The sequence below is a fragment of the Somniosus microcephalus genome, unplaced genomic scaffold (genome assembly GCF_052327205.1).
Source record: "Somniosus microcephalus isolate GS21.2 unplaced genomic scaffold, FLI_Smic_1.0 unresolved_chr4, whole genome shotgun sequence".
Lineage (NCBI taxonomy): Eukaryota > Metazoa > Chordata > Chondrichthyes > Squaliformes > Somniosidae > Somniosus > Somniosus microcephalus.
The window spans coordinates 33,192,367-33,206,602 of NW_028225182.1; the positions used below are offsets into that span (position 1 = coordinate 33,192,367).

Below are 14,236 nucleotides of genomic sequence, written 5' to 3' on the forward strand. Positions count from 1 at the left end.
TCGGGGAGTCCAGAACCAGGGGACACAGTATAAGGATAAGGGGTAAGCCATTTAGGACAGAGATGAGGAGGAATTTCTTCACCCAGAGAGTGGTGAACCTGTGGAATTCTCTACCACAGAGGGCGGTGGAGGCCAATTCATTAAATATATTCAAGAAGGAGTTGGATATATTTCTTAAAGCTAAAGGCATCAAGGGATATGGGGAGAAGGCAGGTGGCATAGTGGTTAGCACTGTTGCCTCACAGCGCCAGGGACCCGGGTTCAAATCCGGCCTCGGGTGACTGTGTGGAGTTTGCACATTCTCCCCGTGTTTGCGTGGGTTTTCTCCGGGTGCTCCGGTTTCCTCCCACAGTCCAAAGATGTGCGGGTTAGGTTGATTGGCCATGATAAAAAAAAATTGACCCTTAGTGTTAGGGGGGATTAAATACATGGGGTTACAGGGTTACGGGGACAGGGCTTGGGTGGGATGGCTGTCGGTGTAGGGACCGGGTGCTAGGGTTTGGATGATCAGCCATGATCTCGTTGAATGGCGGAGCAGGCTCGAAGGGCCGAATGGCCTCCTCCTGTTCTGTTTCTTAAAGGTGGAGAGAGAGGTGAAGAGGCAAAGTGGTTTAGGGAGCAAATTCCAGAGGGGATCTAATGATCGCGTTTAACTTTATGAAGGGTTTTTTGATGAGGTAAATTGGGAAAAGCTATTTCCACTGGTCGGTCAGTCGGTAAACGAAGGGCATCATGAGGTTAAAGTCATCACCAGAGGAGCACGTAGAGAGTTCTATGACGTATTTATTTTTCTGTTGTTTTTCTCCCCCCCCACCCCCCCCCCCCCCTCCCCCTGTTGTTACAGGTAAAGCTCATGTAGAAAATGGAGACTCCAACTACACCATGGCACCTGGCCCGGCTTTCAAGGAAGTCTGGCAGGTCAACCTTCGGCCCCGGGGCCTGGGCCAGTCGCGGAACATGAACGGCATCTACCGGCTGTGCCTGACAGACAAGACCATCAACCTGGTGAAGCTCAACTCCGACGCGGCAGCCGTGGTGCTGCAGCTGATGAACATCCGGCGCTGCGGGCACTCGGAGAACTTCTTCTTCGTGGAGGTGGGCCGCTCGGCCGTCACCGGGCCCGGCGAATTCTGGATGCAGGTGGACGACTCGGTGGTGGCCCAGAACATGCACGAGACCATCTTGGAGGCCATGAAGGCCATGAGCGAGGAGTTCCGGCTGAGAAGCAAGAGCCAGTCGTCCAGCTCCAACCCCATCTCCGTGCCCTCCCGGCGCCACCAGCTGGCCAACCCGCCGCCCAGCCAGGTGGGCTTCGCCACCAGGAGGTGCGGTGCCACCTCGCCCGGCCAGCGCTACAGCTTCGCCAGGGTGCGGACCTCCAGCGACGGCAGCGGAGCCTCCTCCTCCTCCTCCCGCCCCGCCTCCGCCGATGAGGTGCCGGCCAGCCCCTCCCCCGGGGCGCCCCGCCACCGCCGGGGGCTGGCCAGGGCCCACCCGCCCCTGGGCCAGACCTGGTCGACCCCCGAGCCCGTGGCTCGCCGCTCGCCCCGCGCCCCCAGCCCGGCCAGCCCGTCCTCCAGCGGGCACGGCTCGGAGTGCGCCTGCCCGCCGGCCCCCGGCTCGCCCGCCGACCGTGGCTTCTCCTCCCCCTCCCCCTCCTCCTCCCCCCCGCCATCCTCGTCTGAAGGCGAGGAGGAGGAGTACGGCTCCAGCCCCGGCACACCGGACCCTGGGCACTTCCAGCTGCCCTCGCCGGCCGGCCGCTGCGACTACATGGCCATGGGCCGGCCGGCGTCGGCGGGGCAGGAGGCCCAGCAGCGCCAGCGCCGGCTCCTCAGGCGGGCGTGCAGCCGGGGTGAGGAGGAGGCGGAGCGTGGCCTGAGCAAGCGGGCCTGGCTGGTCAAGGGGTCGGCCACGGCGCCACCGCCTCGTGGAGGCGGCAAGGGCAAGGGGCGGGCCCCAGCGACCCCGGACCCCGCCAAGGGAGGGCGGAAGGGATCTGCGGACAACGGTTACATGGCCATGCTGCCCAGGGTGGTTCCCGCCCAGGACCCGGGTCTGGGTGGCGACTACATGGCCATGACCCCCAAGGACGCCTCGGCCCCCCGGCAGATCGTGAAGCCGCAGGCCGAGGACCCCCGCGGGGGCGGCTACATGCTCATGTCGCCCAGCGGGAGCTGCTCGCCCGAAGGCTGGGGCCAGCCCGGCCGCGCCAAGTCGCCGGCAGGGAGCGGGGACTACATGAACATGTCGCCTGCCAGCCGCTCAGCCTCCAGCACCCCCCCCGACAGCCGTCGCCCCCACCACCTGCCACCCCCCGGGGAAGAGGCCAAGCTGGCCGAGTCCCGGCACCACTGCTACCACTCACTGCCCCGCTCCTACAAGCAGCCGGCCACCTCGGGCCAGCTCTCCTGCTGCTCCTTCTCCACCAGCAGCAGCAGCAGCAGCGACAGCCTAGGGGAGGCCGAGAGCGGCCAGGGGAGCTCGGGGCCCCTGAGCGGCCCACCTCCCCCCAGGCCGGGAAGAAGAGGAGGGTGCTCGCAGCTGGCCGGGCTCTACATCGAGGCAGCCAAGGCCAGCACCCTGCCCCGCCGGCGGGAGAACCCTCTGCCCCCGGAGCCCCAGAGCCCCGGCGAGTACGTCAGCATTGAGTTCCGGGGCGAGCCGCGGGCCCCTTGTACGCTGCCCAGGCCTGCCTCCTGCGCGGGTGTTCTCCGCCGTCTGCCCGCCGCGGCCACCGAATACGTCAACATGGACTTCGGCCCGGCCGCCGGCCCCTACGGTGAGGCGCTGGCAGCTCTGCCCCACACCCAGCGGAGGACATGCGGCCCCGTTCCCGCCGACCGCGCCGAGACGGCCTACTGCCCGGGCACCGCCTCGCCCGAGGGTGCCCGGGACCTTGTCGGCGCGCCGGAGCCGATCCCCGACCCCCACTGCGGCGCCCGGGTGATCCGCGCCGACCCCCAGGGGCGCCGACGCCACTGCTCCGAGACCTTCCTGCCCCCGCTGCCTGCCCCCCTCCCCGCCGCGCCCTCCGCCGACCACGCGAGGCGCAGCAGCTCGGCCTCCTTTGAGAGGGTCTGGCCGAAAGACGATGACACCGGCGGAGGGGGGGAGGGAGCCGCGGAGGAGCCGTGTGCGGGAATGTCGCGGCACATGTCGATTGGCTTCGAGAACGGCCTGAACTACATTGATTTGGATCTGGGCACGGAAAGCGGCTGCACGGAAGGGCCCGCTTCGCAACTGAGACTTTACGCGCAAGCGAACGGGAGCGCCGCCTTGAACACTTATGCCAGCATTGACTTTCACAAGTCCGAGGAATTAAGAAGCCATAAAAGTAATAAAGACGGTGAGTGGCTTTAGCACTACTATTTTCACCCACCTGTCTCCGTCGATTAATCTCATTAGATTGTCTTCCTGTATCAATTTTGTCCGTTACAAATCCCAGTGTCTACATTTAGAATGGGAAGTGCCTATGTAAATGTGTCACGCTGTAATGACGTCCTCCCGCCAATGGTGGCGCTGCAACATCTCCACCAGTGAGGGTGTGTAATGAAAGTTACTGTTGAATCTGCTTCCACCGTCCTTTCAGGCAGCGCATTCCGAATCGTAACCGCTCGCTGTGTAAAAGAATCCTCCTCCTGTCACCTCTGGTTCCGTGGGGTTAAGGGTTACAACTTAAGAAGGGGCTGGAAGCTGATCGGACCGGCTTGGCTACACCATGTACTTTACCGTCCCGGTAGGGAACGTTCTATTTTGGTTTTTAAACGGTGTGAGTGCTTTTTGTGATTAAGAGCCGGTGGGCTCCCCGTGGTGTTATTCAGTTAGGATTCTGGGGCACTGTTTCCGGTCTTTTAGGCGCGGGTACAGAATCTGCGTGTCGAGCGTGCCTTTCTCTTTAAGGCCACGGGCTCGGGTGTTCGCCAGTGCGGAAACGGGCGCATCCTGAGGCTAATTAGAGCCCAGTCGTGGAGGGAAGTGTCTCTCAGCTACCATGTCGATCGCTGCCTCTTGGGGAGAGGCCGGTTTATGGCTGCATATAGTGACACCACTATTCCCGGCCAGAATGGAGATGATTGGGTAATTTCCTCCATCGGTCACTGCTGTAAGTGACTGGGATTGACTTTATGCACGGAATATGTATTGTGTAACTATCCTCCACTCACTGCATTTTGCTGGAGAAATAATCCTGCTTTTATCGGGAGACTTTGCTGTAGTTTCGTTCATGAGTTCAGTTTGCTGTCGTTTGTAGAAACACTTATTTTTAAATAGACTCTGTGGACTGTTTGCTGCAGTGCGCTGTTTAATTAGACTGTTTGCTGTGAAATAGACTGTTTGCTGCGAGTCCTGCAGTAAGCCCCGCCCCGCCTCCAGCTCATTGCCTGACACAGTGGTGGCAGTGGACAATCTGCTGGTTTAGTGAGGTCAGAGGAACCAGCAGGAAATTACTGGCTTTCTTGCGTGTTGTTTTATATTTACGTTTTGACGTGTGACATTTGAAATGTGACCAGCTCACGGGGACACAAGTCTTCATTGGGAAGATGCAGTGATGAAAGACGCAGAGGGCTTCACTTCCCCTTTAAGTAAAACTAACAAGTTACAGGAAACTCTTTTATCCGGCACGGACGGGACCGACGTGGTGCCGGTTCATCAAAAATTCCGGATAACCGAACGCTATAGTAAAAGATACGGAGCTGAGAGCTCCGTATAAAGCAACAAACCCTGTTGCTGTAGAACAATGGCCACAAGTTTCAAGCATCTCTGTAGCTTAGCAACAGCTGCAGCCACACCCTTGCCCAGCAACAGTTGGAAGAAGGCAAAAAAATATGAAGTAAAACCTACTCCTGAATTTTGCCGGTTAACCGAGATTTCCGGTTATTTAGGTGCCGGTAAATCAAAAGTTTCCTGTAATCGGGTGGCCTAAAGCCCCGCAGCACGCCATCATTACTTCATGGAGCAGTCACATCAGTTGTAACTTATTACTGACTGAATAAGAAAGAAAGGACTTGCATTTCTATAGCGCCTTTCGAGACCACAGGGGGTCCCAAAGTGCTTTGCAGCCGGTGAAGTACTTTGGAAGCGCAGTCACTCTTGCTACGTGACAGCCAATCTGCGCACAGCAAGACCCCACGAGCAGCAATGAGATGAACGACCAGATAATTTTTTTTTAATGATGTTAGTTGAGGAATAAATATTGGCCCCGGGACCAACTCCCCTGCTCTTCTTCTTCTTAACTAGCGGCCGTAGGATCTTTCCGAGGACAGACGGGGCCCTCGGTTTAACGTTTCATCCCGAGAGACGGCACCCCTGACAGTGCAGTGATCCCTAAGTACTGGCGCTGAATGGTGTTTTAATGTAGTATAGCCTCCGAATTTACACACAGTTCTCGCGGGTCACTCTGGGGGAAAAAAGGGGTGTTTTTTTTAAATTAGCCTTTGTGAAGCACCTTGCAACATTTTCTTTCTACATTTTTTTAAAAATTCACTTATGCGATGTGGGCGTCACTGGCAATGCCAGCATTTATTGCCCATCCCTAGTTGCTCTCGAGAAGGAGGCGATGAGCCGCCATCTTGAACCGCTGCAGTCCGTGGGGTGAAGGTGCTCCCACAGCGCTGTTAGGTAGGGAGTTCCAGGATTTTGACTTGGAGGGGAACTTGGAGGTGGTGGTGTTCCCATGCGCACTTGTCCTTCTAGGTGGAAGAGGTCGCGGTTTTGGGAGGTGCTGCCGAAGAAGCCTTGGCGAGTTGCTGCAGTACACACTGCAGCCACGGTGTGCCGGTGGTGGAGGGAGTGAATGTTTGAGGTGGTGGATGGGGTGCCGATCAAGCGGGCTGCTTTGTCCTGGATGGTGTCGAGCTTCTTGAGTGTTGTTGGAGCTGCACTCATCCAGGCAAGTGGGGAGTATTCCATCACACTCCTGACTTGTGCCTTGTAGATGGTGGAAAGGCTTTGGGGAGTCAGGAGGTGAGACACTCGCCGCAGAATACCAAGCCTCTGACCTGCTCTTGTTGCCACAGTATTTATGTGGCTGGCCCAGTTAAGTTTCTGGTTAATGGTGACCCCCAGGATGTTGATGGTGGGGGATTCGGCAATGGTAATGCCGTTGAATGTCAAGGGGAAGGTGGTTAGACTCTCACTTGTTGGAGATAGTCATTGACTGGCACTTGTGTGGCGCGAATGTTACCTGCCACTTATCAGCCCAAGCCTGAATGTCGTCCAGGTCTTGTTGCATGCGAGCATGGACTGCTTCATTATCTGAGGAGTTGTGACTGGCACTGAACACTGTGCAGTCATCAGCGAACATCCCCATTTCTGACCTTGTGTTGGAGGGAAGGTCATTGATGAAGTAGCTGAAGATGGTTGGGCCTAGGACACTGCCCTGAGGAACTCCTGCAGCGATGTCCTGGGGCTGTGATGATTGACCTTCAATCACCACAACCATCTTCCTTTGTGCTAGGTATGACTCCAGCCAGTGGAGCATTTTCCTCGATTCCCGTTGACTTCAGTTTTACTAGGGCTCCTTGATGTCAAGGGCAGTCACTCTCACCTCACCTCTGGAATTCAGCTCCTTTGTCCATGTTTGGACCAAGGCTGGTTGTTGTTGTACTTCCCGCACCATGCTGGTGATCCAGGAGCCTCTGTTTTTGCATTAACTGGGAGCAGAGGGTGTGTGTGCGCGTCTACGTGTGTGCGTGTGTCTGTATCTGCCTGTGTATCTATCTGTAGGTGTGTCTGTGCCTGCCCGTGTATCTATCTGTAGGTGTGTCTGTGCCTGCCTGTGTATCTATCTGTATGTGTGTCTGTGTCTGCCTGTGTATCTATCTGTATGTGTGTCTGTGGCTGCCTGTGTATCTATCTGTATGTGTGTCTGTGCCTGCCTGTGTATCTATCTGTAGGTGTGTCTGTGTCTGCCTGTGTATCTATCTGTAGGTGTGTCTGTGGCTGCCTGTGTATCTATCTGTAGGTGTGTCTGTGCCTGCCCGTGTATCTATCTGTAGGTGTGTCTGTGCCTGCCTGTGTATCTATCTGTAGGTGTGTCTGTGTCTGCCTGTGTATCTATCTGTAGGTGTGTCTGTGGCTGCCTGTGTATCTATCTGTAGGTGTGTCTGTGCCTGCCCGTGTATCTATCTGTATGTGTGTCTGTGCCTGCCTGTGTATCTATCTGTAGGTGTGTCTGTGCCTGCCCGTGTATCTATCTGTATGTGTGTCTGTGCCTGCCCGTGTATCTATCTGTATGTGTGTCTGTGCCTGCCTGTGTATCTATCTGTAGGTGTGTCTGTGCCTGCCCGTGTATCTATCTGTATGTGTGTCTGTGCCTGCCTGTGTATCTATTTGTATGTGTGTCTGTGCCTGCCTGTGTATCTATTTGTATGTGTGTCTGTGCCTGCCCGTGTATCTATTTGTATGTGTGTCTGTGTCTGCCCGTGTATCTATCTGTATGTGTGTCTGTGTCTGCCTGTGTATCTATCTGTATGAGTGTCTGTCTGCCTGTGTATCTATCTGTAGGTGTGTCTGCCTGTGTATCTATCTGTATGTGTGTCTGTGTCTGCCTGTGTATCTATCTGTAGGTGTGTCTGCCTGTGTATCTATCTGTATGTGTGTCTGTGTCTGCCTGTGTATCTATCTGTAGGTGTGTCTGTCTGCCTGTGTATCTATCTGTAGGTGTGTCTGCCTGTGTATCTATCTGTATGTGTGTCTGTGTCTGCCTGTGTATCTATCTGTAGGTGTGTCTGCCCGTGTATCTATCTGAGTGTCTGCCTGTGTGTGTGAGTGAGAGAATGCCTGATGCGGATAGGGTTGGGCCTGTGTGATATGCCATTGCAGCCGAATATCCTCACTGCCTACCCGTTGAAAAACACTGGTTTGGGAGAGGTGCAGGAGGATGTGTGGCACCTGCGGAACCCACACCCCCAGCTAGCGCCAGCACTCTTGACAGGGGAGGGCCAGGAAACCGGGAAGGAGCCACGTTCAGCAAGGGAACATTGGAGAAGGGGTTAACGTCGCTTTCCCACCGGCGAGGTGCAGAGCCTCAATTACTCCGTGTCCTTCACAGCTTTTTTTTTTTCCTTCTCTTCACTTCCCAGAAGAGAAAATTGCGAGATTCATGAAATAGTTGTTAATGCGAGCAAGTGAAGCAGATTCATCGCAGCCCGTGTCAGTCAGTGATCTGAACATATTTCCAGTAAATAAAGAGTCGTGACTTGGTGAAAACACAGTGACGCACGGCGACTGAGAGAAATGAGTAAGGGGCATGATGAGCATTAAGCACTGGTGGTGGGGTGGGGCGGGGGGGAGAGACTGCCTTTAATTCACACAGCACAGCCCACACTCAGCACCTGGACACCAGGACGTCACGTTTTTTGTATCTGCCTTCGTTGCCAGCCCGCGGCTCATTGGGTCGCACTTTCTCGTCTCTGAGTCAGAAGGTATTGGGCCCGAGCCCCAATCCAGTGACTTGAGCGCAAAAATTCCAGGCCGACACTCCCAGTGCCAGTATTGAGGGCGCGCCGCACTGTCGGAGGGTGCCGTCTTTCTGATGAGACGTCAAGCCGAGGCCTCGTCTGCCCTCTCGGGTAGACGTAAAAGATCCCGCGGGCCACTATTTCGAGGAAGAGCAGGGGACTTCTTCCCATACAGGGTGCTGGGGGAGAGGGGTTACTGAGTGACTGTGTGAGGGAGCTGGATTAACATCAGTAGAGATACAGTCAGTAACACAGGGCGCTGGGGGAGGGGTTACGGAGTGACAGTGTGAGGAAGCTGGATTAACATCAGTAGAGATACAGTCAGTAACACGGCGCTGGGGGAGGGGTTACTGAGTGACAGTGTGAGGAAGCTGGATTAACATCAGTAGAGATACAGTCAGTAACACGGCGCTGGGGGAGAGGGGTTACTGAGTGACAGTGTGAGGGAGCTGGATTAACATCAGGAGAGATACAGTCAGTAAGACAGGGTGCTGGGGGAGAGGGGTTACTGAGTGACAGTGTGAGGGAGCTGGATTAACATCAGTAGAGATACAGTCAGTAACACAGGGCGCTGGGGGAGGGGTTACGGAGTGACCATGTGAGGGAGCTGGATTAACATCAGTAGAGATACAGTCAGTAAGACAGGGTGCTGGGGGAGAGGGGTTAGTGAGTGACAGTGTGAGGGAGCTGGATTAACATCAGTAGAGATACAGTCAGTAACACAGGGCGCTGGGGGAGAGGGGTTACGGAGTGACAGTGTGAGGGAGCTGGATTAACATCAGTAGAGATACAGTCAGTAAGACAGGGTGCTGGGGGAGAGGGATTACTGAGTGACTGTGTGAGGGAGCTGGATTAACATCAGTAGAGATACAGTCAGTAACACAAGGCGCTGGGGGAGGGGTTACGGAGTGACAGTGTGAGGGAGCTGGATTAACATCAGTAGAGATACAGTCAGTAACACAGGGTGCTGGGGGAGAGGGATTACTGAGTGACAGTGTGAGGGAGCTGGATTAACATCAGTAGAGATACAGTCAGTAACACAGTGGGTAGTTTAACAATTTAGTAATTTGAACTGTGTGTGTGTTGAACTATGGAACACCCAGTTTTGCAAGAGGTTAAGCAACAGATTCAGTTACCGGACTAAAGCTCTTTGACACCAACTTTTCTAGTCCCAATTTCAAGTGAAAGCTGGCAGCCCCACTTGCCCGATATCCCTAATAATGCTCAGTCCAGGGCGAGCAATCTCTTCCACTTAATAACGATCTGGGAGTACTAACTCGCTGGCTTGTCACCTCATGGATTTGGAGAGCGTCCCACCCCCCCCACAACGCCCCCCCAGCCTTCTCTCTGCAGATACAGCTGAAGATCTTCTGTAGATACTTACTGGCCAAACTCTCTGCCGCACCCCAGCTCCCACCCAACACTGTAACCTCGCAAAGGAGCACGCAGTTGGATGTAAATATGGGACGATCGGTAGAGGGTTATATTATATTGGGTTTGTGGCAAAGGAATTAGAGTGGGTTTGTTTTTTATTTCAACCCCTCCCCCCGCCCCACACTCGAGTCGGGTTGCACTGGAGCTGGGTACCTCCAGTATCGAACCCAAGTAGCCACTGGTAACGTGAGCCGCCTCGATTGCGTGTTCGACTGAAGCTGGCACAAGGCTGCACTGCAGTAAGTGGACTGCTGCACTGGGTGAGTTAGGGGGTGGGGGGGGTGGGGGCTATCCCTGAAGCAGCGATAAGATCCAGCCTGCACATCTTTGTACCTCAGACTGTGCAATCATTCATCCAAACACTCAGCCCAACAGCAAACAGTAGAAAACACGGGGCAGCCAAACACACACTGTACACAGACAAGATAAGAGCTTTTATAGTTCTGTCTCCAGGTAAGATTAGCCGTGATTAGCTGCAGTTTCGTCAGCCTAGTATTAAAACCAGCTGATCAGGGACAAAGTGAATGCTGAGAACCCTAATTATACCAGCCAATTAAAGAATCGTAAAGCCATTCGGCCCATCGAATCTGCTGGCTCTTTCGCAGAGCAAGCCAGTTTTTCTAAATATTCTTCACGGGATGTGGGCGTCGCTGGCAAGGCCAGCATTTATTGCCCGTCCCTAGTTGCCCTTGAGAAGGTGGTGGTGAGCCGCCTTCTTGAACCGCTGCAGTCCGTGTGGTGAAGGTACTCCCACAGTGCTGTTAGGGAGGGAGTTCCAGGATTTTGACCCAGCGACGATGAAGGATCGGCCAATATACTTCTAAGTCAGGATGGTGTGTGACTTGGAGGGGGACTTGGAGGTGGTGGTGTTCCCATGCGCCTGCTGCCCTTGTCCTTCTAGGTGGAAGAGGTCGCGGGTTTGGGAGGTGCTGCCGAAGAAGCCTTGGCGAGTTGCTGCAGTGCATCTTGTAGATGGTACACACTGCAGCCACGGTGCGCCGGTGGTGGAGGGAGTGAATGTTTCAGGTGGTGGATGGGGTGCCAATCAAGTGGGCTGCTTTGTCCTGGATGGTGTCGAGCTTCTTGAGTGTTGTTGGAGCTGCACTCATCCAGGCAAGTGGAGAGTATTCCATCACACTCCTGACTTGTGCCTTGTAGATGGTGGAAAGGCTTTGGGGAGTCAGGAGGTGAGACACTTGCTTCAGAATACCCAGCCTCTGACCTGCTCTTGTTGCCACAGTATTTGTGGCTGGTTCGGTTAAGTTTCTGGTCAATGGTGACCCCCCAGGATGTTGATGGTGGGGGATTCGGCGATGGTAATGCCGTTGAATGTCAAGAGGAGGTGGTTAGACTCGCTTGTTGGAGATAATCATTGCCTGGCACTTGTGTGGAGCGAATGTTACCTGCCACTTATCAGCCCAAGCCTGAATGTCGTCCAGGTCTTGCTGCATGCGGGCATGGACTGCTTCATTATCAGAGGAGTTGCGAATGGCGCTGAACACTGTGCAGTCATCAGCAAGCATCCTCACTTCTGACCTTATGATGGAGGGAAGGTCATTGATGAAGCAGCTCTGAAGCTGGTTGGGCCTAGGACACTGCCCTGAGGAACTCCTGCAGCGATGTCCTGGGGCTGTGATGATTGACCTTCAATCACCACAACCATCTTCCTTTGTGCTGGGTATGACTCCAGCCAGTGGAGAGTTCTCCCCCGCAATTCCCATTGACTTCAGTTTTACTCGGGCTCCTTGATGCCACACTCAGTCAAATGCTGCCTTGATGGCAAGGGCAGTCACTCTCACCTCACCTCTGGAATTCAGCTCTTTCGTCCATGTTTGGACCAAGGCTGTAATGAGGTCAGGAGCAGAGTGGTCTTGGTGGAACCCAAACTGAGCATCAGTGAGCAGGTTATTGGTGAGTAAGTGCTGCTTGATAGCACTGTCGACGATACCTTCCATCACTTTGCTGATGATTGCGAGTAGACTGATAGGGCGGTAATTGACCGGATTGGATTTGTCCTGCTTTTTGTGGACTGGACGTACCTGGGTAGTTTTCCACATTGCCAGATAGATGCCAGTGTTATAGCTGTACTGGAACAGCTTGGCTGGAGGCTCGGCAGGTTCTGGAGCACAAGTCTTCAGCATGACGGCCAGGATGCTGTCGGGGGTCCACAGCCTTTGCTGTATCCAGTGTGCTCAGCCATTTCTTGATATCACATGGAGTGAATCGAATTGGCTGAAGACTGGCTTCTGTGGTGGTGGGGACCTCAGGAGGTGACCGATATGGATCATCCACTCGGCACGTCTGGCTGAAGATGGTTGCAAACGCTTCAGCCTTGTCTTTTGCACTCACGTGCTGGGCTCCACCATCATTGAAGATGGGGATATTCATGGAGCCTCCTCTTCCCGTTAGTTTAATGGACCACCACCATTCACAACTGGATGTGGCAGGACTGCAGAGCTTTGATCTGATCCGTTGATTGTGGGATCGCTTAGCCCTGTCTATAGCCTGCTGCTTCTACTTTTTAGCATGCAAGTAGTCCTGTGTTGCAGCTTCCCCAGGTTGGCACCTCATTTTTAGGTATGCCTGGTGCTGCTCCTGGCATGCTCTTCTACACTCCTTATTGAACCAGGGTTGGTCCCCTGGCTTGGTGGTAATGGTAGAGTGAGGGATATGCCGGGCCATGAGGTTACAGATTGTGGTGGAATACAATTCTGCTGCTGCTGATGGCCCACAGCGCCTCATGGACGCCCAGTTTTGAGCTGCTAGATCTGTTCTGAATTTATCCCATTTAGCACGGTGGTAGTGCCACACAACACGATGGAGGTGGTCCTCGGTGTGAAGACGGCACTTTGTCTCCACAATGACTGTTCGTCCCACTCCCCCGCTCTTTCCCCATAGCCTTGCAATTTTTTCTCCTTCAAGTAATTATGCCACGGGAGTGAATGGGAAGGGGTTTAGTCCATTGTAGCGTCAGCCGTAGCTCAGTGGGTAGCACACTCTCGCCTCTTGAGTCCAGAAGCTGATGGGTTCAAGCCCCACTCCAGAGACTTGAGCACAAAATCCAGGCCGACACTCCCAGTGCAGTACTGAGGGAGCACCGCACTGTCGGAGGTGCCGTCTTTTGGTTGAGATGTTAAACCGAGGGCCCCGTCTGCCCCCTTGGGTGGACATAAGATCCCAAAGCCACTATTTCGAAGAAGAGCAGGGGAGTTCTTCCCGGTGTCCTGCTGCTGCGGATGGCCCACAGCGCCTCATGGATGGAGCGAGAGAAGCAGAGCGACACAGCGAGCAAAAGACAGGCAGAGCAAAAAAAGAGACACGGAGGGAGCAAGAGATAGAGAGGGACAGACAGGGAGAGCAAGGGACGGAGAAAGATAAAGGCTATGAGAGTGCTCCAGGGGCCAAGAGCAAGGCAGAGAGCAACTGCGGGAGAAAGAGGTGGAGAGAGTCGAGTGAGAGACCAGTATGAATATGAAGGTGGATCATTATCGAGCACAAACATGCTGACTATTGCACAGACACCAACTCCACCATGAAGCAGTAAGACACGGCCTTTGTTACGCAATCAGCCGATTACAATTGATAAATTGGTCACCAGCTGCAAGGACAGAGAGATGTTTGGTCCAGTTGGCTGTAGATGGGTATCTTCAGACAAGGACTGTGCTACAGGAAACTTTCGATTTACCGGCACCTAAATAACCGGAAATCTCGGTTAACCGGCAAAATTCAGGAGTAGGTTCAGGTAAGTTTTATTACGTGCCTTCCTCCATCTGTTGCTGTGCAAGGGTGTGGCTGCAGCTGTTGCTAAGCTACAGAGACGCTTGGAACTTGTGGCCATTGTTCTGAACCTGTTGCTAAGCAACAGGGTTTGTTGCTTTATACGGAGCTCTCAGCTCCGTATCTTTCACTATAGCTTTCGGTTATCCGGAATTTTTGATGAACCGGCACCACGTCGGTCCCGTCGGTGCCGGATGAAAAAAAGTTTCCTGTATTTGAAGATCAGGCTGACTTGTGCAGCCCTGATTTTAATCGCCCCCACCACAGGTGGCTGGGCCTCCAGCTGCCTAGGCCCTAAGCTCTGGAATTCCTTCCCTGAACCTCTCCGCCTCTCTACCTCTCTCTTTTTAAGGCGATCCTTAAAACCTACCTCTTTGACCAAGCTTTTGGTCACCTGCCCCTAATACAGGAAACTCTCGTTTAAACGGCACCTAAATATCCGGAAATCTCTATTAACCGGCAAAATTCTCACTCCGAAAACAACACCTCAATAACCGGCAATGTTGCCGAGCCCGAGTGTCCCGCGGTGGCCGAGTTAGTCAGTGGGGGTCGTTCTCCAAACT

At 54.4% G+C, this 14,236-nt stretch overlaps 1 protein-coding gene across 1 annotated transcript in view; it reads left to right on the forward strand.

The window, feature by feature from the left end:
• The first annotated feature begins 847 nt into the window (after window positions 1-847).
• LOC147090486 (insulin receptor substrate 1-B-like) overlaps window positions 848-14,236 on the forward strand; it is a 105,378-nt gene continuing 91,989 nt past the window's right edge. The window contains exon 1 of the mRNA XM_085977257.1: window positions 848-3,349. Within this exon, the coding sequence (XP_085833383.1) occupies window positions 883-3,349 (2,467 nt within the window). The 5' untranslated portion in view covers window positions 848-882. The remainder of the gene's footprint in view (window positions 3,350-14,236) is intronic.